Source organism: Diceros bicornis, chromosome 17 (genome assembly GCF_020826845.1).
Source record: "Diceros bicornis minor isolate mBicDic1 chromosome 17, mDicBic1.mat.cur, whole genome shotgun sequence".
Taxonomy (NCBI): Eukaryota; Metazoa; Chordata; class Mammalia; order Perissodactyla; family Rhinocerotidae; genus Diceros; species Diceros bicornis.
In genome coordinates, this window is record NC_080756.1 from 20,079,407 (window position 1) to 20,103,240 (window position 23,834).

The 23,834-nt window shown below is 53.5% G+C and overlaps 1 protein-coding gene across 2 annotated transcripts in view; it reads left to right on the forward strand.

The window, feature by feature from the left end:
* Positions 1-23,834, forward strand: part of FMNL3 (formin like 3) — a 54,260-nt gene that overhangs the window by 29,089 nt on the left and 1,337 nt on the right. Inside the window, exons 2-26 of one of the 2 annotated variants that reach the window (XM_058558317.1) lie at positions 2,572-2,655; positions 5,292-5,372; positions 5,651-5,727; positions 8,893-8,976; positions 11,765-11,917; positions 13,138-13,246; positions 13,435-13,511; positions 13,865-13,958; positions 15,039-15,113; positions 15,729-15,839; positions 16,130-16,279; positions 16,706-16,807; positions 17,821-18,100; positions 18,563-18,631; positions 18,721-18,845; positions 19,046-19,248; positions 20,266-20,500; positions 20,645-20,713; positions 20,842-20,922; positions 21,025-21,154; positions 21,836-21,996; positions 22,308-22,409; positions 22,742-22,834; positions 23,125-23,248; positions 23,377-23,493. In XM_058558317.1, coding sequence (XP_058414300.1) covers positions 2,572-2,655; positions 5,292-5,372; positions 5,651-5,727; positions 8,893-8,976; positions 11,765-11,917; positions 13,138-13,246; positions 13,435-13,511; positions 13,865-13,958; positions 15,039-15,113; positions 15,729-15,839; positions 16,130-16,279; positions 16,706-16,807; positions 17,821-18,100; positions 18,563-18,631; positions 18,721-18,845; positions 19,046-19,248; positions 20,266-20,500; positions 20,645-20,713; positions 20,842-20,922; positions 21,025-21,154; positions 21,836-21,996; positions 22,308-22,409; positions 22,742-22,834; positions 23,125-23,248; positions 23,377-23,468 — 2,961 coding nt within the window. In that variant the 3' untranslated portion in view covers positions 23,469-23,493. The remainder of the gene's footprint in view (positions 1-2,571; positions 2,656-5,291; positions 5,373-5,650; positions 5,728-8,892; positions 8,977-11,764; positions 11,918-13,137; positions 13,247-13,434; positions 13,512-13,864; positions 13,959-15,038; positions 15,114-15,728; positions 15,840-16,129; positions 16,280-16,705; positions 16,808-17,820; positions 18,101-18,562; positions 18,632-18,720; positions 18,846-19,045; positions 19,249-20,265; positions 20,501-20,644; positions 20,714-20,841; positions 20,923-21,024; positions 21,155-21,835; positions 21,997-22,307; positions 22,410-22,741; positions 22,835-23,124; positions 23,249-23,376; positions 23,494-23,834) is intronic. The other variant, XM_058558318.1, reaches the window with a different exon arrangement.

The window sequence follows — 23,834 nt, forward strand, 5'->3', positions numbered from 1 at the left end:
CCCCATAACACTTCAGTCCCCAAAGAAGCAGCGAGACTGGCATCACTGTCCAGAAAGTGCCACCCAGAGCTCTAGCCTGGAGGATGTGGGCCTGTGGTCAGAGCTGATTCTTGCTTCTGCTACCTGTTTCCATCTCTGGGGGTCCTTCTCTCCTGGGCATCTAAAGTTTGGCCAGGCCCCTGATGTGCCTCTTCCATGCTCTCAGGCTGGGGTTCCCAAAGAGGGTGACTTTGCTCCATCTTTGAAGCCCCAGGGGCACCAAACGTTTCCTTACCGGTTCACCTGTTGGGGAGGTGTGAAGCCGCAGCAGCTGCCAGTGGGTGGCTGAGGGAGGAAGTTCGTGTAGACAGGATGTGATGTCTGTCACTGTAGCGACAGCCCGCCTGGCCGCGCCCCCACCCCCACCCCCCCAGTGGCTTTCTTCCAGGGGAGACAACAGAAAACTATTTTCATGGCACAGACTTGGGAGAAACGGGCAGATGACAATGAAGTACTCAGATGCACACAGAGCCAGAGCCAAGCCTGAGGATTATTTCTGCCCTGGTCTCACTTGGGCTTAGCTGGCAGCGACCTGGCCTCAGTTAGGCGGGAGACCTTGCTCTGGGCTTGCCTTTGACATTTGAGTCCCTGTTTTGTTGTGGCCTCCTGCTCCTGTCCTGCTATCTACACAGACATGCCGAGATTGGCCCTTAGCAAAGTAGTTCCAGAGAGAACATTCAGAGTTGTATTTGCCCATCTAGCCATCCATGCTACGTTGGCAGTGGGGAGGATTCAGTTAGCCCCTCTTTCCTGTGGAAGCTCAGGCAGATTCATGGGGCAGCAGAAACCATGGGGAGAGGTGTATTGTGGTGGTCTCTTCCTCTGCTTTTCTTCTGTCTCCTGCCCCACTTCTATATTCCTAAATCCTTCCATTTCTAAATACTGACCAGAGATCCCAACCCTACTTCCTTTTTTGAGCCATAGTGACCCTGTTTCCAGCCAGGAGCTGGGCCCATAGCTGGAACTGGGACATCTTAACCATAGTTTTACTAGCAGCTTACTCTCCACTAGGTGCCTGTCACAGTATTCGACATTAGTGGGGGTTGGAGACCATGTGAATAGATAGTCCTTCAGGGGCTAGATGAGTGTAGAGCTAGTTTATAGTATGTGTGTACATACATGCATAGTAAAATAGATACATGTAACAGAAATAAAGGATGCTTAAGGATTTTCTTTCAGTTTCTTAGAAAACGGAGGGCCCACTCCCAGTATACTCCTGCTTCTTCTGGAGTAATACAGGGCCTGTGTGACTCCTCAGGACCCTGGGCACACACAATTCATGTCCCCAGGGATAAAGATGTCAAGGAGTGGGCAGAGGTAAACCAAGTGGTCATGCTTGGGTTGCGAGGGAGTTAGAGCTGAGCTCAGAGCAGCAAGTAAAGGAGAGAAAGTGGAGAGGCAGGCCCTCCAGGTGGCCCGCAGTGTGTGGGGAAGAGGCTGGATTTGTGAGAGCCACGTGGCTTATCAGGCAGGTGTGATACTCCAGGTGGGAGATCATATTCGACTCAGGAGTGGGGTGGGAGCAGGTGCAGTGATCTGACTGTGACTGCGGCAAGGGCTGTGACTGCGACAGAGGCAGCCAGACTGCATAGAGGAGAGGCTTGGCTGGACAGGGTAAAGGAGGGAAGGCATGGCTGCTGGCCTGAGTGGGGCTAGTCCACGATTGCCTTGGGCTTCACTTGCTCACTCACTCACACTTTTATTCGTTTATTCATTCAGCAAACAGTGGTGAACAAAATAAGATGTCTCCTGGTCTGTTCTTTTATATTCTAGGTTAGAGTGTCTCTACAAGGGGTCAGGACATTTTACTGTGTCTTAATTAATTGGGAGATGTGTGTGTTATAAGTAATTTACTACTAATAATTAAAGTACTGAAATTTTGTAAATTATTTCCTAAAAAAATTTGAGTGATTTTCTTTATACAATGTCCTTCTCATTCACTTGCATCCTGATACGAGGAAAGGGGGTAGAGTTGTAGCGTCTACACAGGCTGTGGGTGGCTCAAGATTCACCCATGGGCATGCATGGTGCAGGAAGGCCACCCATCTCTCAGGCCATGGGGGAAAAGCAGATTGACAAGTTGCTGCTTTAGACTAGTGACTTTCAAACTCTTTTGACCTGTTCCATGTTAAACACATTTTATAGCATGACCTACGTGTGTGTGTATGTATATATATGAAATGTAAAAGAAACAAAAGCTTCATGAAACATTATACTTCCTACTTGCAATGAATTCTGATATCTTCTCTCCTATTCTATTTTAATCCATTTATTTTCATTTAAAATAAAGTTAATCTTGACTCACTAAATTGATTCCACAACGTATGGTTTGGAAAACGTTGCTCAACCAAACTCAACTACATCTGAAGGGGAGGCAGGAGGACTGTCCTACCTCTGTGCCTTCCTTATCGGTGAATAGAGTGTCCGGGTGAAGCCCGAGGGTCCAGGAGGGGAAAGGTGTGTGTAGTCTAGCTTTTCTCTCCTCAGGGTTGGGGGAGCTTTTAGCCCTGTTGACTCGAGTTCTCTCCTCAGAGCTCCATGAACCTGCCTCCTGACAAGGCCCGGCTCCTGCGGCAGTATGACAATGAGAAGAAGTGGGATCTGATCTGTGACCAGGTATGAGGTTCGGGGCAGGGCTGGGAGTGGGGGTTGTGTCTTGGGCTAGACAAGGCAGGAGGGCCGAAGGCATTGACTGCAGCCCTGCGGCCCCTTGGGGAACCCTGGCCTGGACTTGGCTTCAGTCCATGCTCACTTCCTGTTCCAAGAGGACTCTCCTAACACACAGGGCTGGTAGGCCAAGTTCCCCTTAGCTCCTGCAAAGAGCTGTCTTGATTTCTTCCCAATGGGCAGTGGCCTGAAGGAGGTTTGTGTAGGTCTGGGGTGTAGGGTCAGCTGTGGAGGAGTTTGGTAGTTTTCCCAGCAGAGCCTCTTTCTGCCATTCCCCAGCGTGAGAGCTGTGCCTGGCAGGGAATCCAAAGGACTGTTTAGCTCTCATTCTGCAAATAGCAGAGTTTTTCTCGTTATTTACAAGCTTCTAGGAATGAGAAGCCCCAGTCCTCTAGTCTTCGGTTCCCAAATCTCAGAACATGAGGACTGGAAGCTCTCTGTACATGAATAGTGTTTAAGAGCTGGAAGAGAATATAGAGATTATTACTTAGCTCAGAATCGAGAACTAACACCTACAGTCTGGCTCTTTCCCCTGCACACATTTGAAGATCACAAGTCATGAGTTTCTGAACTCAGACAGGGCTGTCTGCACGGCTAGGAGCGTCAGCTTTTACTTCCTTACATCTTGGGAGGTGGGAAGCACCTGGCACAGAGTGTAGGCAGTGTGTTTACACAGCACTTTGTGATGGAGCTTTGTCATGAACAAATTTATTATTTCTTTTCAAGCACTGAACAATATTGTGATAGCTAACATTTATTGAATGCTTATTAGGGACTAAGCACTTTACGTATACTGAAATATCTCATTAAATCTTCACAAAAGCCCTCTGAGGAAGGCACTGTTATGTTGTATAGATGAAGAACCCAAGGCTCAGCACCTTGCCTGACACTGGGAGGTGATGGAGCCAGAGTGATGGAGCCAGGGCTCAGGCAGTTGACTCCATCTGTGCTAACTATTATGCTCCATTGCCTCCCAAGTCATGCTGTTTGACCTAAGGTAGAGTTAGGTTTCAGAGAGGTTGGTCTAGGTCCCTTCCTCTCTAGGGAAGGCCTATTTCCTCGTCTTCTGCATTAAGAGGAGTGGGTGAGGGGCTGGCCTGGTGGCGTAGTGGTTAAGTTTGCGTGCTCTGCTTTGGCGGCCCAGGGCTCGCGGCTTTGACCCCGGGCGCAGACCTATGCACTGCTTATCAAGCCATGCTGTGGCAGGCGTCCCACATAAAATAGAGGAAGATGGGCACAGATGTTAGCTCAGGGCCAATCTTTCTCAGCAAAAAAAGAGGAGGATTGGCAACAGATGTTGGCTCAGGGCTAGCCTTCCTCACCAAAAAAAAAAGAGGAGTGGGTAAGCATGGTGAGTACCTTCTTGGGGTTTGGAGAAGAGTAGCCCTTTGGTACTAAGTTTCTTTAATTGATAATCTCGTGGTCTTTTCTAGGTCACCTAATTTCAGCTCTTTCTCAAACCTTTCTTTTTTTCTTTCATTTTATTTTTAGGTTCTATTTCCTAACATATCGTTCTTCTGGACCCTTTCCCCACCCCCCCAGCTCTTCATATATCTCAGTTGTGAAGGCCCTTACAGGACCAGAATTTCCCTGAGTTTCCCCTTGGGTCAGATGAGGGGGATGGACCAAAATGTGGAGGGCGTGGTCCTGTGCCCGATGTGGAAGGGGATCGAGGGAAGACCTTGCTGAAAGCAGGCTTCAGCATTGAGGCTGCTTTGGATTGTTGGGGCCTGGGGCCTGGGCACGGAGCAGAAAGTGTGTTTCCAGCTCTGAGCTGTGTTAATGCTGCAAAACCAGTCCAGTCCCAACTTACGAGTTCAGGGTTGAGAACGCTGGATTCTACAAGGCCTAGCTCCCCTCCCCTTGGCTTTCCTAACCTCCGTCCATCAGTTAGCTAGGCAGTGAACATTTCCCAGTTGTATCTTTATTTTGGGTGCTGTTCACAGCTCTGTAATCTCCTCATCTTCTTAGCAAGCAGCAGACTCTTTTTTTCCAAGTTTTCTTTTTTAATTAATTAATTAATTAATTTTTTGTGAGGAAGATCAGCCCTGAGCTAACATCCATGCTAATCCTCCTCCTTTTGCTGAGGAAGACCGGCCCTGAGCTAACATCTATTGCCAATCCTCCTCCTTCCCCCCCTCAAAGCCCCAATAGATAGTTGTATGTCATAGTTGCACATCCTTCCAGTTGCTGTATGTGGGATGCGGCCTCAGCATGGCCGGAGAAGCGTTGCGTCGGTGTGCGCCCAGGATCCGAACCCAGGCCGCCAGTAGCGGAGCGCACGCACTTAACCGCTAAGCCACGGGGCCAGCCCAGCAGCAGACTCTTAAAATAATTTTTGACAAAGAAAAATCTTACAGGCTCAGGGAGCATTAATTGGAGGAGGGTGAGGATCGCAACAGATGGGAAGCACCTGAAGGTAAGTCAAGGAAGGGAAGCTACAGTTTGGGCGATGTTAAGGGCCAGGTGACACAACTTTAGGAGGCTGGGTCTCCTCACATCGACCACCATGAGTGCTCTACTTCCTCAACACTCTCCTCAGGACTCTGGGTGTCTGTGTGCACACACGCGTGTTTCCCTTACAGGAACGATTCCAGGTGAAGAATCCTCCTCACACTTATATCCAGAAACTCCAGAGCTTCTTGGACCCCAGCGTAACTCGGAAGGTGAAGTGTGAGGCAGGGAGGCCCCATCTTGCTGCCCTTTATAGTCCTGTGGGGTTTGGGCCAATCCTTTGACTTGGGGTAGGGCTTTTCTTCTGAGCGCTGAGAGTTGGATTTCTGGGTTTCGAGGCTCTGGGCCTGGCGTGGCTGGTTAATAACAGAGGGAAGGCCTATACCTTCCCTCTTGTATAGTTTCCCTTTCCTTTACTACCTCTTTTGTTTATACTGTAAGATGGGATTGGGGGGTTCTCCATCAGTGACAGAAAATTCCATGTTTACAGAAGTTCAGGAGGAGAGTGCAGGAGTCAACCAAAGTGCTGAGGGAACTGGAGATCTCACTTCGTACCAACCACATCGGGTGAGTCAGATTTGGCCGTCAGAGCCTCTTCACCTGGCCACTCAGGATCTGGTGTCCCCTGAGGATGGTTTGCCTGTTTATCTCCCTGCCAGGGGGCAGAGTTGCCCCTTAAATGGCTTTGGTTCCCCAGAGCTTCAGACTGTTCCTTTTCTGGCTTTTCTTCCCCTCAGCTCTGCCAGCTGCTGACTGGATGCTGCTGGCAAGCTTGGGGCCTCTCCTGGGGTCCTCAGCCTGTGGCTTTGAGTGGAAGACATTCCCACAGCAGCTGGGACTGGAGTATGCCTGTGGCCTGGGGCTGGGCCAAGGAGGCCCAGAGAAGGCTGGGGATGGGGAGCATATTGCATTGGGTAGCTGAGACCTAGTTCCTGGGCTATTTGGTGCCCAGAAGATTATTTGCTTGATTGTAAGATAATCTTAGTTCATGAGCAGAAGCAGCTTCCTAAAGCACCAGGAAAGATCTAAGGCAGTGGGGCCAGGAGTTGAATGTCTTCTCTATTCACAGACCCTGGCACTGCCAGCCCGTGGACAGGGTCCCTAGGAACTGCATGCGTTTTTTTTCCAGTCTATGAGTGGGGGATGAGGACTTGCTGAACAGGCAGAGGGCTAACTTATGAGGTAAAGTGAAAGATGGCAGTGTTCTCAGTTTTATAGAATCGTAACCAGCCAGAGCATATGTAGTGAAAGCAAGAGAGAGGGAGGGAGGGAGAGAGAGTGTGTGTACACAAAGGACAGTGAGAAACACCTGATGGAGAACTGTAGGCAGGGCTGCAGTCCTGACAGAGGGCCTGGCACGAATGTTGAGAGCTTACACGAGTGAGAAGTCAAGCCTGGGGTGGGGGTGGGGGTTGCTGGGCAGTTGCCAGCCCCAGGGTCCTGGGCTTCCTGAGAGCAGGGGTAGAAAAAGCCAAATGACATCATCTGCCTCCTCCACCATCCGTGGCAGCCGCCCACTTGTCCACCCCCCTGGGCTGAGCCTCCCCAGGGCTCTTATACCTGTGTGTGTAGCCAGCTGTGGCAGCAGCAGTCACAGGGGAAGTGGCATAGGAGAGAACAGGAAAGGGACAGTTCCTGGCCTCAGTAGCTGTACTTGGTGGCCAGAGTTGGCTTCCACACCTCATTTGTGAACCAGACATTGAAAGCTGACCCGCTAGGAAGTATGTGACTAAGTCTCCAGCTTTATTTGGTGAATCTTCACAGAAGGAAAACCCGGCAGGGCCTCATCAGCGACTCTGTGTGTGAGGACAAGAGTGACCCAGATGACAGGTCCAAATACCAAGACCACCCTGCACTCCCCTACAGGGCCTTCCTTCCCTCTTTTCCTCTCTCTCAGGCCCTCCTGTCTTCCTTATTAGGTCTTCCTGCATGAGGAGGGGGTCTTCTAGGGAGGGGGCCACAGAGCGGTGTGTGACAGTTCCCTCTGCCCGCCCCTTCTACCTGGTGCCTGCCCCTCTGGCCACTGGCCAAGCACTGGGCCTAGAGCAGCATGGTTCCCAGGCCCAAGGCCTCTTGGCAGTTGGCACACAAGTTAGAGGTCTGGACCTGGTCCTTGGTTCCCAGGGAGCAGCTTAGTGTCTGGCATTTTAGGAGCTCCTGTCATCTGAACTGTGGCTTCTCTGGGTAGAGTTACGTGAGAGGGCCAGGATCCTTCCCGGATTTCTGAGCAGGAGAGTTTGTCAGGCCATCAGGCTAGGGTGTGGGTGCTCCGGGGTGGTAGGAGCCCAGGGCAAAGTGCGGGGAGAAGGATCCTGCTTCCGCCACAGCCTGATGGGCCCCAGGGCCTGCAGAAGCTGGGTGTGCAGGGGCAGCCGAATGGGATCTCAGGCCCTGGAGCAGCGGGTTGGGAAGTGGGATTCCAGAGCTTCTCTAGCTCCTCCTCTCCCTGATTTGTATTGGTTTCTCGGCCTTGCCTAAGTGCCCTTTAACCTCTCCTCAAAGTGTCAAAATCCCGAAAATAGCAGTGTAGACTCAGACAGGAAATGAGAAGGGGGTGGGGAGCTGGAGCGCAGACAGACAGGAAATGGGAGGCCTGTCGGCCCCCAGAGAGGAAGCTAACTTCAGGCAGCTCTGGTGTCAGTCAGCCACAGCCAGAGCCTGCTGCCAGATCGCAGCCGGGCCTGGTGTTCCGGCCCAGCCTCTCTCTGTAGCCCGGGGTGTGGCCGGCAAACATGGCACTGGTGTTCCAGATGTGAGGGCGAGGCGGCCCTGCGGGGCTGTTTGGCGCAGCTGGTGTATGAAGACCCCTAGACGTTCCGAGGGAGCAGAGCACTCAGGAGAGTCAGGGTTTCAACCCCAGAGTTTCATGTCTCTGTGCTGGGAATGAACCTGTCCTCTAATAGTCCTCCTGGGACTCGCTCTTCACTTTCCTTCCCGGGTTATCTCAGCCTAAAAGGCCTGAAGGCAGAAGGGCAGAAATACCCTGGCCCGTTGTCTTTAGGGTGCCTGCAGTCCAGCCTCCTGCCTCCCTGGCTGAAGGGGCCTGAGTCCTCAGTCTGGCTCTGAGTGGTTATAGCTATTCTGGAATTACTTGAATTCCTGACTTGTTCCCCCATCCTTTTCCTGTTCTGCCAAACTCACCCCGACCAAACAGAGAACTCCCACATATCCCTCTTTGCTCACTATGTCCCAAAATACCTTTTCTTGAACTTGGTGGAGAGCCCTTTGGCCCAACATGCCTTGGTTTCAGAGCTCTCTGACCTTTCCTGCCTGTCTTTTGACAGACTTTGGTCAAATTGGGGACCTGCTGGCCTCTGTCAGGCACAGCTTTGCACAAGGGCTGCGGTAAATGCTCTTGATAATCCCCTAATTCTTCCGTCAAACATTGCGCAAGGACAGTGAGCCCAGCCTTGTGCTAGACACCAAGGAAACAGAAAATGATTGAGCCAGGGCCTTGGCCCTTCAGGAGAGGATTCCAGAAAACTTGTTTGGCTGATGTGGTATTGGAAGGCCTGTACCTTTCCCCATCCCTGGCTCTCTACCTAAGGGAGGTCCAGGCCAGCGATATGATTATGGATGGGTCTGCCACGGATTTTGATCTTCAGAATTTTCCCAGCCTGGTGCTAAGTTCCAGAGGATCTAGGAGAGGGTGTTGTTGGGTCATAGGCCCCTCACTCGCTTCCCCCTCAACCCACTTAGCAGACCCCTCCACTATGTTTCCTTTATCTGCAGGTGGGTACGGGAATTTCTGAATGATGAAAACAAAGGCCTGGACGTGCTGGTGGATTACCTGTCCTTTGCCCAATGTTCTGTCATGTGAGTACCACCTTGGGGCTAGGGTTGGGGACCAGTGAGGGAGTACACAGTCCCATTCTGATTTGATGAGAAAGGGTGAGATTGCAATAGTGAAGATGGGAATGAGAATCCCAGGCCAGGAGGGAGGAGCCCAGGTAGTGGTGTGGGAGTGGACAGGGAGCCAAGGGGATGTCTGGGATCAGTGAGGAATGCCAGGTGGCTGGAGTAGAAGGTGCATTTTGGGGAGCAGGAGGAGAGAGAAAGGGAAAGGGAGCTCAGAATCAGAACTCAAAGGATCCAGACTCCCAGCTGGGAGCAGTCCAAGGAAGTGTCCTGGCTTCTGGGAGAGATGCCTGGTGGGATTCATTTGCCTTTGGAGAGTTGAATCTTCAAGAAGCTCCTTTGGGTCTCCAGATATGAAACGGTTACTCCAGGTCATTGCTGAAGAGCCCCAGGAGCAGTGAGCATGACCTTTGACCCAGACTGAAAATGAAGCATTCTGGAGACTTGGTCAAGCAGGTTGGGGGCTTGGAGGCAGCCAGATGAGAAGGCAGTGTAGGGTAGTGGAAAGAACGTGGGCTTTAATATGGCAAGCTGGCTGTGGGTCTCAGTTCTGTTCTTTACTGTCTGTGCGACCTCAGGCAAGTTTGCATCCTCTTATATAAAAGGGGATCCAGGGCTGTTGTAAGGATTAGATGATAATGTGTGTAAAGCACTTGGTAGTGTTTGGAACGTACTAAGTCTGTACTGTGGTAGCTGCTTACTTGTTAATTATTAGTATTCAAGGTGGTGTCCCTACCATAATTACCTGACTCTATGGAAAGAGGGAGTATAGATCATTCATGAGATGGCCAACACACTCAGATTTATACCCAAGACTTAAGTCAGCCCTAGGGTGACCAGTTGTCCTGGTTTGCCCATGAATTTCCCCAGTTTTAGCACTGAAGGTCCGGAGTCCTGGGGAACTCCCCAGTCTCAGGACTCAGCCCTAGCCTTGACTTTCACTTTTCTTTCTACTGTCCTTGCCCCCTGGCCGTTCTTCTTTGTCCAGCAGGTCTTCAGTCTCATCTCCTTAGGCGTGTGAACTAACGCCTCTCCTAGGTTTGGCCTCTCTGTCACCTTTTCTGGGTCATCCCCTGTTAAGACCAAGAGTGGCCCACTCCCTATGCACGTCCCTGTAGATGTCGTGCCTCGTGATCCTCCTATCCCTTTAAAAACCACTCTTTTTATAGAAAGAAATGAAAAACATTTGCTGAAGTGATTTTTTTAAAATTCAGAGCTTTTATAGTAAAAAGATGTATTTCATTTTTCCAAATAAGCCTATCTCATTTGAAAAGCAAACAAATCCCAGCTGCTCTAAACCAAAATACACTGGAACCTCAGTTTTGTAGTGTCCAGCGCAGTGCCTTTGACTCTGTTTTTAAGAGAAACACTTAAGCAGGGGATGGAGGGGAGAGAGTGTGTGTTTTGGGGAAAAGTTGAGAGGAAAAGGGTGAAGCCAAATAGAGTTTGCGTGAAGGCATTTATTTGTAAACTGCATGTACCAGTGCTAGGGATACTATTATTGATGGAGGGAAGCCACTGGCAAGCTGTTTCCCTGTCAGCGAGGCTCCTCTGATGTCTACTTGAGAGTCCCATTAAAGATCTGATCCTCAGGACTCTGAAGCCTGCTCCTGCTTCCTTTGGAACATTCAGGCATCTGCAGATAATCACTTCCTATTTCAGAAAGCCTCAGCCTCTGTGCCTTTGACCCCAGGGCTGTGCATGTCCGAGCAGAAGCCTCCTTGTGGGCAAGAGACTGTGGGAGATGCTTGCCCAGTCCTTAGTGACCTACGGGGGGAAGTGGACAGGAAAGAGGAGTGGGCCTTGTTTCTCAGAGCGGGTATATCCCGATGTGGGGATATGTAAGGGAGAAGGCCCCGTGGGTTTGTGATCTTGAGCTGTCCTCCTTGCCCTGGCCACACTCACGAACTGCTGATGGTGGGAGATATCTGGTCCTAGGTGCAAGAAGTGACAAACAGAGAAACCATCCCAACTCCTAAGGTGTTAGGACTCCCTACAGAATCCTGGGACTCCTGTGGACTAAGGACCCCAGTCTACACTGTTGACGTGTGATTTCTTCCCCTAGGGAAGCTGAAGGAGCCTCTATACCAGAAAAACCTAGAAGCCTCAAGTAGAACCACAGAAAACCCAGTCATTAAAACCCAGTGCTAGGATGGGACCGTGGTGCTCCTCCTGAGCATAGAGGACTGTCCCTCTCTGGGTTTGCCAGGACACCCATTCTCTTCCAGTCAGACCTGCCCTCATGAGCCCAATCCAGAATTGACCGCATCCCCGCAGGGCACTGAGAGGCCCCCTTTGGCTACTGCCATTTGCCAACTAGCAAGACTTGTAGTTGGCCTGTTCTCCATACCCTCCATGGGGCAGATTCTCCATGGGGAGCCACAGCTTCTCTGAGATGTCCCACCTAAGGCTGAGAGTGCAGGAGGACTACCAGCTCCCTGCATCCCTGTGGGTCCATGGAGAGGTCACTCCTGGAATCGCCTGGCCAGTGGGAGCAGTAGCTGGCCTCCGTCAGCATTCTCATCTTCTCAGGTCTCCCTCCTGGTTGCTGCCTGTGCCTGCTCTGCCCTTGTCCTGTGTCGGTGGCTCTCCCGACCAGGGTTGGGTCTCTGCTGCCCGTTCTGCTTTCTCTTCTTGCTGCCCTTGCTTGTTGTCCTCGAGGTCTAAAGGGCAGGAGCGGGCTTGCCAGGGGGCTTGGCACTGAATTTCTCCTGTGTGTGCGCTTGTGTGTCCTTTCCTGCTCCAGGTTTGACTTTGAGGGTCTGGAGAGTGGTGACGATGGTGCATTTGACAAGCTCCGGTCCTGGAGCAGGTCCATCGAGGACCTGCAGCCACCCAGCGCCCTGTCAGCCCCCTTCACCAACAGCCTCGCTCGCTCCGCGCGCCAGTCTGTGCTCCGGTATGTGCTCTCGCTCTGCCCGCTGCCTCCCATCCTAGCCCCAGTCCAGGCCTTGGGTAACAGCGCTGAGTGCTCATGCTCCTCCCTCCACTCTTGCTTCCAGGCTCAGCTCTCTTGCCCTCTGCCTGCCAGTCTGTCTCTGGTCTGTCTTCTCTGTCTCCTTGACTCTGCCCAGCGATCTGTCCTGGGTAAGTACATCACCTCGGCTGTGCCCACCCCATCTGGGGTTCCAGCTTTCCCCTCTCCTCACCCCCTCTCTGGGGGCCCCTCCATTTCTTATTCTCACTCTGCCATTCCTCCCAGCCTCTCGGGCAGGGCTTGTCCTCACCCAGCTCTTTGGTCTTCACCGAGTGATCCAGCTCCTGCCCTCATGTCTGTGTCCCTCTGGATCTCCACTTTGCCCCATCAGCTGCTCGGAGACCAGCTCCCACCCAGCCTGCCCTCTGCTCGCCTTCCCTTCACTTCTCCCTTTAGGCCTTTTCCCTTCGAGGCTGCCACGTGTTCATTTGTCTGCAGTATCTTAAGAGCCGTCCTGCCCGGAGGCAGGTGAATGGACCAGTTGACTTCTCAGAGCCCCTCCTACCCTGGGAGGCTTTCCTCTGGCTCCTGTGGCTCTTCCTGTGGTCTCATCTCCCATGCCCACGCTTTTCTCCTCGTCTCCTTTGGGTTTTATCCCCCTGACACCGCTCCTCATCCTAGTTATACATGAGCAGACACCATTTGTGTTTCCTCTTTCTTTCATGAAACATCACTGGGGGACTGCAAACCAGATGTAGCCCCTGGCTCTCCTAAAGCCTTTGGGGTCTGCTCTGCCTTTTCTGGGATATAGAACTAGGATAGGAGCCAACATGCTCGTGCCCCAGGGAATATGTGGAAGATGCAGCAACTGGAAGGAGGAGGAGGGAAGACCCAAAAGAATGTCTCCCTGGACTCATCTCAAGGACTAGGAAGGCCTGCACATCTACTGTTGTATTTTGGAGGATCTCTGGGCTGAGGATGGTTTGGGCGCTTATTATAAAGCTGGGATCCTGGGTACTTACTGACAAAGACCTGTTCCAAGGAGGTGAAACAGCTGAGCACCCTGCCTCCTGCACCCTCTCTCTCTGGGCTGGTGGTGCAAGGCCACTTTCCCACTTTTCTGCTGCTGCTCAGGGGCATCCTGCTCTCTGGGTGATGTGAGCACTCCTGGACCCTTCACCAGCAGCCCCCCTCTCCCCCAGGTATAGCACTCTCCCTGGGCGCAGGGCCCTGAAGAACTCCCGCCTCGTGAGCCAGAAGGATGATGTCCATGTCTGTATTCTCTGTCTCAGAGCCATCATGAACTATCAGGTAAGGGGGCAGCACTAGCCATGGCTCCTCTGCCTCTTCTGCCTCATCTGCCAAACCAGGAGAGCTAGGAGGGCATCAGCTTGTAGAAGACAAGTGTGCTGGTGGGCCTGCAGTCAAGGAGATCGGGCTGGGATCTGCCTTCCTCACCAGCAAGGTCTCCCCTCTGTCTGTCCTTTCCCTTGCTACAGTATGGATTCAACCTGGTCATGTCCCACCCCCATGCTGTCAACGAAATTGCGCTCAGTCTCAACAACAAGAATCCAAGGTGAGTCCCTTCCCTCCCCTTTCCTCCCCATTCTGCCCCGGGTTCTGGAGATCTGGCCTCCACTCATCCCGGATAAGAAGCCCTGCTTGGCCTTGGGGTCCTGTGGCCTGGGTCAGTGCCTTGGTTTGGCTCTCTCACCTCTGCTGGAAGAGAAGTATCCCTGGCTTCCCTCTGGTCTGCACAGCTTGGTGAGGGAGCAGGCCTTCCTGCCACTGCCTCTTTCCCAAACCCACTCTCTCCTCTCACCACCGAGGCTGTCTCTACTCTCTGAAAGGAGTCACCCAGTTGTGGAAGTGAGCTGTGGTGGCCAGGGTGGGGAGCTAAGGTGTTAATCTTCCTTCTTCACCCCTTAGGACCAAAGCCCTTGTCTTGGAGCTCCTGGCAGCCGTGTGTTTGGTGCGGGGAGGTCACGAAATCATTCTTGCTGCCTTTGACAATTTCAAAGAGGTCAGTCTCCTGCATTCATGTGTGTGTGTGTGTATTTGGTGGGGAGGAGGTGGGAGCCAGGTAGGTGAGCACCTTTCCTGCGATCTCACACATCCCAGTGATTTAACATCCCAGTGCTTTAGCTAAGCCTGTCCCCCCTGCCATTTTTTTTTTTTACCAAAACCAGAACTTCAGTCTTACCAGATCTTGTGCCAGGAAAGCTCCTGATTGGCTAGATCAGGATGCCCTCAGATAGCTGAGGGCTATCGTCCAGGGGTCCTAACCTAGTCAGGCATTAGAATACCTGAAGAGCTTGTTAAATGTGCAGACCCCTGGGATGCCTAGGTGTTTGTGCTTTAACAGGCTCCCCGGGTGGTTCTGAGGCAGTGAACCCACTGGTAGCACCCAAGGCAGATGTGTTTGCAGTGGGAGGAGAAGGCAAGCAAGGATCCTCCTGGGTTGTTGGCTGTTATTGGTGAGGGGAGAGGGAGCTCCTACTTGGAATTTCCCCAGCCTCTGGGCCTGGCTCTGAAACCCCTATCTGCTTGAACATAGGATTCCTCGACATCCAGCCGCAGCTGCTGGTTCCACCCCTTCCTCCTCTTTGGACCTCTTCCCTAGCATCCATTGTTCAAGCCAGGAAATGGCTTTTCCTCCTTGAAGCCAGAGGCTCAGAGGGGTCTCTGGATCCCCCTCAGCACAGGGGCTTTCCTGCACGTTGGCCTTTCTCCTGCATCCTTACTAGGACCTCAGCCTCCTGCCTGAGCCACGGCCTCCAACCTCCCTCCTTCCTTCAATAACTTGGCAACACCAGACCCCTGTGTTTCTTCTTGGCCTATCCTCAGAAGCACTTAAAGCCCAGACTAAGAGCACAGGCTTTACTGAGCTCCCTCAGCAAGTTGGTGGGGGACCAGGGACCCAGGGCCCATGTCAGGTCCCAGGGTTTCTTCTGTTGTGTCCTGAATGGCCCATCGCATAGAGAGTTGTGGTTAAACTGGGTCTGAACCAGTCCCTTTGCTGTGATGTTCCTGGGATCCAGGGCTCAGGGGCTTGGGTTCTGCCTGGGACAGATCTTTTCACTGAGAAAGTTTGCATGTTCAGGTATGCAAGGAGCTGCACCGCTTTGAGAAGCTGATGGAGTATTTCCGGAATGAGGACAGCAACATCGACTTCATGGTGAGGAACTGGGCCTGGGTCAGGCACATGCCCAGCAGGGCCACATGCTCCTTGAGAACAGGGGCCAGGCAGACAGCGTATTCTGATATTCTGTGTAGAACCTAGAATGATTGTCTCTACTCCATAAATGCTCCTTGTCCACGTGCCCACCCCGGAGAGCTTTTAGAAACTTGAGGACAATGTCATTTGTGTGTCTCAGATCTACCTCCTTTCCCCCTTTTTGTGGCCTTACCATCCCTGATTTGGGTCCTCTCTGAGCTACTTTCCTTTTCCCAAACTCTTCCTCCAGCTTCTCTTCCCTTTAGTGTAGAGTCTTCAACTAAGTAGAGTTGTCTCAAGAAATACCTGCTGATGAGCAGAGGAAATTAGAGAGCTGTATCTTCATTTACATCTGTTTCTCATGTAATTTACTTGTCTTCATACACTGAATATTAAGTTTAACATTTTTTTAAGTTAAAATACTCTTATTGCTCCCAGAAAGACTTAACTATTTTAATTCACTCTTTTTGATTATCCACCTGGTGATGATGGTTCTAACAGCTGCCTACCCTCCTTGTCTCTTGGGTCTCTCCTTGCCCTGCCTGTCTCTGCCCCTCTGGGCTGCTGCTTCTCCAGGTGGCCTGCATGCAGTTTATCAACATCGTGGTGCATTCGGTGGAGGATATGAACTTCCGGGTCCACCTGCAGTATGAATTTACCAAGCTGGGGCTGGAGGAGTTCCTGCAGGTGAGCTGGGCTAGAGTCCTAGAGGACCAGCTTAGCCATAGCACAAAGGGTTTTTCTTTCACAAGAGCCTAGTCTTCGATGCTCCTGGAAGCTTACCTGTCTTTATTGCCTGGGACTCAGGCCTCCTGCAGAGGGCTCCCCAGTCAGGCGGCTCCATGGGGCGAGAATCTGGCACAGCCATAGTGGGAACTCCCTGGATCTTGTGCTCAAGGAAGTGGTCGTGGAGGGTGATGAGGACTAAGTCTTTCTCAGGAGGCCCCCCAACTACTACCCTCTCTGCTTTTCCCCAGAAGTCAAGGCACACAGAGAGCGAGAAGCTGCAGGTGCAGATCCAGGCATACCTGGACAACGTGTTTGATGTGGGGGGTTTGTTGGAGGATGCCGAGACCAAGAATGTGGCCCTGGAGAAGGTGGAGGAGCTGGAGGAGCATGTGTCCCATGTAAGTGATCTTCCTTTGCTGCCAGAACCACTGTTGAGGGTGGGGAGAGGATGAGGACATCTGAGTTCCAGGAATCCTAAACTGACCCACTTGCCTCCAGAGTGAGCCTGAGGGAAGCCTTAGAACCCACCAAGGCTCTCTAGAGCATGTTCCGCTCTGCCTGAGGCACCGGATCATCCATAGATCAGAACACACACTGACCTCCATGGCTAGGCGTGAGGTGGCCTCAGCCTCGAGAGAGTCAGAGGTGGTCATTTGTCTTGTATCTATTTCAATTGATCTCAGGCCCTGGGCCCACAGGAGTGATGTAGGGAAGCCACAAGGCCAAGCTGCCTTTGGGGCCTGGGGCCTGACGGGTTCAGGCTATGCTGAGTGCCCAGGCTTTAGGGCCAGCCCTGAGCTGAACCTGCCTTTCCCATCTTGCAGCTCACAGAGAAGCTTCTGGACCTAGAGAATGAGAATATGATGCGTGTGGCAGAGCTAGAGAAACAGCTGCTGCAGCGGGAGAAGGAACTGGAGAGTATCAAGGTACCAAGTAATTGGGGAATGGAGTCCCTGACTGGTACTGGGTGCCTGGGGATCTTGCTTTCTTTCCTGAGTTATGGCAAGTCCTCATGAATCCAGATCTTGATTCACGCTTGAGGCACTCAGATGAGGGTAGCCCGATGATTACACCCCATTTTTTAGTTGGAGAGGGAAGCTGAAGCCAGAGTGGTCTAGACACACGCAGAAGAGGGTGGGAGCAGATGGGGCATCTGCAGGCACCTCTGGAGTCCAGGCCTCCTCCTACCAGCCTGTCCAATTGCTTTTCCCTCCCCTGCACCTCCACGTGCCACCCCCTGCCCTGCGTAATGAGCATGCCTGGAGTAGCCCAGGTACTCAGAACTATTTATTAGGATATCCACCAGGTATCCTAAATCGAGAGAGCAGGGGATCCTCATATTTCAGTGTCTTCTCTCTCCCTCACCTAACTTTCTGTTATTTGTAATATCCTCCCCCAACTTACCTTTTCTTCCATGGAATACAATTATGCTTATTCTGTTGAGCTCAATATATATCTGTGGAGCCCCTGCTAACAGTCTGAAGCACTGTATTGGGAGTATGGAGGATACAGAGCTGGCTAAGGCAGGGCCTTGTCCTTAGGTGTCTTCCAATTGAGTGATTATACAAGGCTAAATGAAATGAGAGCAGTCCCAAGTACAAAGGGCTGACAGCGGCCCTAGTAGGCTGCTGGTGGATCAAGGGGGTTTTCCAGGGGCAGCCTTCTGCCTGTGCCCTGAGAGACCAGTGAGACTAAGGCTGAAGCAGAGAGGAAGGACATTTCAGAGCGCCAGCTGGGCAGGCCAGCTCTTCTGCTCACCTCTTTTGTTCTGCTGCATTCCAGCTTCGCCTGGTCCCCACTTTGGTTTCTGCCACTCTCTGTCTCATAACCCTCCCAGAAACCCTAGTTGAGAGACCCTTGGGTATGAAGGCTTCTTCCTAGGGGCAATGACTGCTGCGCCTTCAGCCCACTCTCCTTAATTGTGCTGTCTGCCTGATAGGAGACTTACGAGAACACGAGCCACCAGGTACACACTCTGCGGCGGCTCATTAAAGAGAAGGAGGAGGCCTTCCAGCGCCGATGCCACTTGGAGCCCAGTGCCCGGGGCCTGGAGTCAGTGGGCAGCGAGGCTCTGGCCCGGATAGGCCCTGCGGAGCTGAGTGAGGGCATGCCACCCTCCGACCTGGACCTCTTGGCTCCAGCCCCGCCCCCTGAGGAGGCCCTACCTCTGCCTCCACCACCGGCTCCTCCCTTGCCCCCCCCAGCTCCCCCATTACCAGGTAAGCAGGACCCTGGGAGCTGGGAGAGGTAGCCTCATTGTGGGGCCAAACCAAAACCCCAGTCAGCAGTGTATTCCTCAGGGAGAAACTGGGGATGTGGCTGGAAGGATATAAAGTCAGGTGGGAGAGGGCTGAGGGAGGGCTAGAATCTGAGGAAGGCTCAAGTTATTAGGCAAGGGATGTCTAAGGGCAGACATGGATCTGTTTTAAGGAGCATAAAGATGCTGCTCTTGATCCCTCCAAAGACAGCCGAGGAGAGGGCGTAGACGAAAGCAGGAGTGAGTGGGTCAGAGACTAGCAAGACCTGCCCCTGTCAGAGTTAGGCCCCCTGGGAGCCACTCAGGCAGGGAGTTCATGCAACTTCCTACTCTGAGATTCTTTAAGGACAGGTGGGGCGGGCAGAGGGGAGGCAACTCTGAAGAGTCTCTTGGCCCCTGGGTCACTATGCCTTTCTTCCTCCAGACAAGTGTCCCCCAGCCCCACCTCTCCCTGGCGCTGCTCCCTCTGTGGTGTTGACAGTAGGCCTGTCAGGTGAGTGTTCTCAGGGCTCTGGGCTGTGCTAGTGGGGCCAAGGGAGTGTGTCCTTGGCCCCTGCCTCACTGATCCTCCTTCCAAACCAGCCATTCGCATCAAGAAACCTATCAAGACCAAGTTCCGGCTGCCTGTCTTCAACTGGACAGCACTGAAACCCAACCAGATCAGTGGCACCGTCTTCAGCGAACTTGATGATGAGAAGATCTTGGAGGTAGCAGGGCCTGGGGAACTGAGGGGTGGGGTTGGGGGCTGGGGTCCAGGTTGCCCTTGTAGCCAGATCTCCTGGCCTTGGAAAAGCCCTCAGACTCAGCCCTCCATGAACTAGAGATGAGCCGATGCTGGTCATGCTGCCAGGGGGTCCTCTAGTAGTATGAGACCACAGCCTTTTCCCTTCTCATCATCTCCTGCCAGGACCTGGACCTGGACAAGTTTGAAGAACTGTTCAAGACGAAAGCCCAGGGCCCTGCCCTCGACCTCATCTGCTCCAAGAACAAGACAGCGCAAAAGGCTGCCAGCAAAGTGACCCTGTTGGAAGCCAATCGTGCCAAGAACCTGGCCATCACCCTACGCAAGGCTGGCCGCTCAGCTGAGGAGATTTGCAGGGCTATCCACATGTGAGGCTCCCACTGACCTGGCCCTGGTTCCTAACCAGTTGGCAACCTAATTCTCCATGTAGGATCCTGGCCTTCCCTCGATTCTAGAGCATCGACAGAACTGCCTCACACGCCTCAGTTATCCACTGGCTTGGCCAGAACTTACTGCTTCCATGCTCTTGCAGGCACTGTGTGGGTGCTGGGGATTCAGCCCAGACCTTCACTCAAGGAGCTCCCAGTCTAGTGGGAATAGTCCAGTAACACTGGGTGATAACCACCAATGTGGCGGAGATATAGGCAGCTTTGGAACAGGGAAGGCCAGGTTGCTGAGCTTGGTGATCAGGGAAGGCTTCCCAGAGGAGGCAATGTCTTGCCTGTGACCTGAAGGAAGTATTTATTTAAAGTGCAGTTCAGGGGGCTGGCCCGGTGGCGTAGTGGTAAAGTTTGAGCGCTCTGCTTCGGTGACCCAGGGTTCGTGGGTTCGGATCCTGGGTGCAGACCTACACACCACTCCTCAAGCCAGCTGTGGCGGCGTCCCATATACAAAATGGAGGAAGATTAGCACAGATGTTAGCTCAGAGCCACTCTTCCTCAAGCAAAGAGGAGGACTGGTGACGCATGTTAGCTCAGGGCCAATCGTCCTCACAAAAAAATAAAGTGCAGTTCAGGGTCTGGAGGGAGAAGCATGGTGCCCTAGGTACTGAAAATTGGCTGTGGCTTTAGTGTAAGGAAGGGAGTAGGAGAGACAGGGTAGGGAGGGGAGCAGAAGTCTTGCAGGCTGGGCTTCCTAAGGCAGGCTCAGGTGTTGATTTCCCTCTAGGAACAGAGGAAAGGCATTGAAGGGTTTTTAAACAGGGCATAGATTGTTCCCCTAGGACTGTTACTAGTGCTATGACAGATGAGGCAACAAGTCTTCTGCCTCTGGCTGTATCCTGCTCACAGCTCCCACCCTCAGTCCTTCTAGGAGCTGGAGGATAAAGGGATGATGGATAACATGGACAAATGAGAGACCTGAGGTGGTTCCTCCCTCCTGTGCAGGTTTGACCTACAGACACTACCAGTGGATTTCGTGGAGTGCCTGATGCGCTTCCTGCCCACAGAGGCCGAGGTGAAGCTGCTGCGGCAGTATGAGCGGGAGCGGCAGCCCCTCGAGGAGCTGGCGGCCGAGGACCGCTTCATGCTGCTCTTCAGCAAGGTGGAGCGGCTGACCCAGCGAATGGCTGGCATGGCCTTCCTGGGCAACTTCCAGGACAACCTGCAGATGCTCACACCGGTACAGCCTCCACCCAAATCACGGTTGTCTGCAGCTACCCCTCCGCATGCTAGTCACCTCCCTGCCCTACCAGTCCTTCCAGCCCCTCACTCACTTTGCCCCATCTCGGCGTGGGGTTACTCAGCTCTTCATCTTGCCTTTCAGCAACTCAATGCCATCATTGCAGCCTCCGCCTCTGTCAAGTCCTCACAGAAGCTGAAGCAGATGTTGGAGGTGGGGAGAGGTTGTGGATGGGGGTGCTGGTGGTTCCCAGGTGCTGGGTGGGGGCCTGGGGCCACACAGAGAGGAGGAAGGAGCCCTCAGGGCTTGGCCTGACCTCCTACCATGTACCTTTTGGGCAGATCATACTTGCTCTGGGGAATTACATGAACAGCAGCAAGCGGGGAGCTGTGTACGGCTTCAAGCTCCAGAGCCTGGATCTGGTAAGATGGCGGGGGCAACATGGGCCAGGAAGCCTGAGGGACAGCGGCTGTGGAACCAAGGTGTTCATCCCTCTCACATTGCCCCCTGACCCCCTCTCCCAGCTGCTGGACACCAAGTCCACCGACAGGAAGATGACACTGCTGCATTTCATTGCCTTGACGGTGAAGGAGAAATACCCTGACCTGGCTACTTTCTGGCACGAGCTGCACTTTGTGGAGAAGGCGGCAGCAGGTGAGGGCAGCCTGGCCCAGCGAGCCTGCCCTCGTGTCCAGCCCAGAACAATCCTAGAAAGCTATGAGCAGAGGGAACACTTGGGTCCCTTCGTTTCTGGCTCTTGTTATCTTCTTTCTGACCACTTCAAAGCTTTCCGCTGGGGCCATGGGCAGGGGCCACCTCAGAGGGAGCCTTCCTGCAGGCACGAGGCCCAACCCAGCCCTTCCCACCTGGGTGCAGTGGGAGCAGGAAGAGGAAGGGCAGCAGTGGCTCCTTACTCCCAACTCCCTCAGGCTGGCCCCAGAGACTGCGTTTCTCTATGCTGTATGTGAAGTGCTTAGAAAAACCATAAAGACCCCCACAGACATAAGGTAGCTGTTATTTCTGCCCACCTCGTGGAAACGGGCAGGCCTGAGGCAGCTGTGTTTGGAGACCAGCAATCTCTCTGGCTTGCCTTCCTTTGCTACCTTGCTCTTTGGGGTCATGAGCTCACAACCTTCATTCCTTTTCCTTTGCCCCTGTGAGAGCCTGGTTAGCTTACTGTGCCCCTCTGTCAATGTGGGTGGCTCAGGAAGCAGCAGTGTGACCACCTGAGTGAGCCATGCAGAGGGGGAGGGCCAGAGTCCACTGTAGCCCTGGGCTGGGAGGTGGGCATGTTGGACCCTGGGCGGGCCTCAGCCCAGGCTCTGGTGACCACAGTGTCCCTGGAGAACGTGCTGCTAGATGTGAAGGAGTTGGGCCGGGGCATGGAGCTGATTCGGCGGGAGTGCAGCATACATGACAACAGCGTCCTTCGGAACTTCCTCAGCACCAATGAAGGCAAACTGGACAAGCTCCAGCGTGATGCCAAGACGGCTGAGGCGAGCATAGGGTGGAGGCGGGTGGGAGCAGCCAGGGCCAAGGCACTATGTCCCTCTAGGTGGGCTTAGTCCTGGTTCTTAGATCAGAGAACTTTTATCAAGTGGCTGGCTGGCTGTATGTGGAGGACAGGGGGCGTTGGGGGTGGCAGGCCGCTGCCGCTGGAGACATACACTCTAGGGAGCTTTGGGAGCCTGGTTCTTTTCCAGCTGGCATGGGCTGGGGCTGCTTTCTGTGGGCCTCCTGTCCCTGGTGGGGAGCCGGGCTTCTCCTTCCCTGCCAGGCTGACCCTTTCTGCCCACCCCTTTCCCAGGAGGCCTACAATGCAGTTGTGCGCTACTTCGGTGAGAGTCCCAAGACCACACCTCCTTCTGTATTCTTCCCAGTATTTGTCCGATTCATTCGTTCTTACAAGGTGAGTGGAAGAGAGACTTTTAAAGAGGAGTTTGGCTGAGAGAAAACTGGTGGGGGAGAAAGGGCTGGACTTGAGGTCTGGCCTTTTCCGTCTTCTCCTCTGAGTCCTGGGAGGGAGCGTGGAAGCTGGCCTCAGGCCTCTTAGCTGTGAACTGGTGGGCAGGGTGGGGGCCCAGGCCCTTCCTGTCATTGTTTTGGGCAGGAAGTGCCCCTCCAGAGGGTGGCCACCTGGGGTTGCTGGTCCCACTGCCACCCACTCTCCACCCTCAGTGTCAGCCCCTCCCCTCACAGCCTGTGTGAGCCTCACCACCCTGCCCCCCCAACGGTTCTTAGGAAGCAGAACAAGAGAATGAAGCCCGCAAGAAGCAGGAGGAGGTAATGCGGGAGAAGCAGCTGGCTCAGGAAGCCAAGAAACTGGATGCCAAGGTAGGTGGGACCAAGAGCTGGGGCCTGGAGAACAGGGCAAAGGATTAGGAGGGGGTGAAGCAGAGAAGTTGAGAGGAGATGGAAAACTGGAGCCCATGGACCACCCAGAGGGGCTGAGGCTGGAGTCCAGAAGGATGGGGAGAGGAGCTTTGGGAGAGGATTCCTAGGCAATGATGGGGGCTAGGCTGCCATGCACAATCAAGGGCATCCTCAGACGGCATCTTGGGGCAGGAACCAACCCCAGGGTAGGTTAGTGGTGACTCCCTACCCCTTCAAATGCTCGGCCCTAGACCCCATCCCAGCGGAACAAGTGGCAACAGCAGGAGTTAATTGCAGAGTTGAGGCGGCGCCAGGCCAAGGAGCACCGGCCTGTTTACGAGGGGAAGGATGGTACCATTGAGGACATCATCACAGGTGGGGCCCTTTTCCCTCCCTGGGGCCTGGCCACTGGGCCCAGCTCCCAAATCCAAACCTTACCCTTTTGGGCCCTCCTCTCACCCTACCCCCTGGGGCCTGACCACTGTCTCTCTCCTGGGCCACAGTGCTGAAGAGTGTCCCTTTCACGGCCCGTACTGCCAAGCGGGGCTCACGCTTCTTCTGCGATGCAGCCCACCATGATGAGTCAAACTGTTAACCCCCAAGGCTGGGGCCCTTGACAGGTACTGGGCACCACAGCTGCCCCCTCTGCATGCCTACCTCCCAGGACTCCTGCTGGGACCCACAGGCACCTCCTCCCCTGCATGAAGTAAAACCATCCTCTGGCAGCCTCGTGGTGATGGGGACATACTTCTCTCCTTGCATGCCCCATGCTCTGCGAAGTGTGGCTAATCCCCTGCATGTGCCCTCAGGGGAGTGGTATCTCTCCCACTAATGCTGTCCTGGCTTCTACTAAGACCCAAGGGGTAGGGAGTTGCCAGAGCAGGCAGGACCAGGCCACTTCCTCTGATCGCTGAGGCTGAGAGGCTCCATTCCTGGGCCCAGGTGTCCTTTGTCCTTGCCT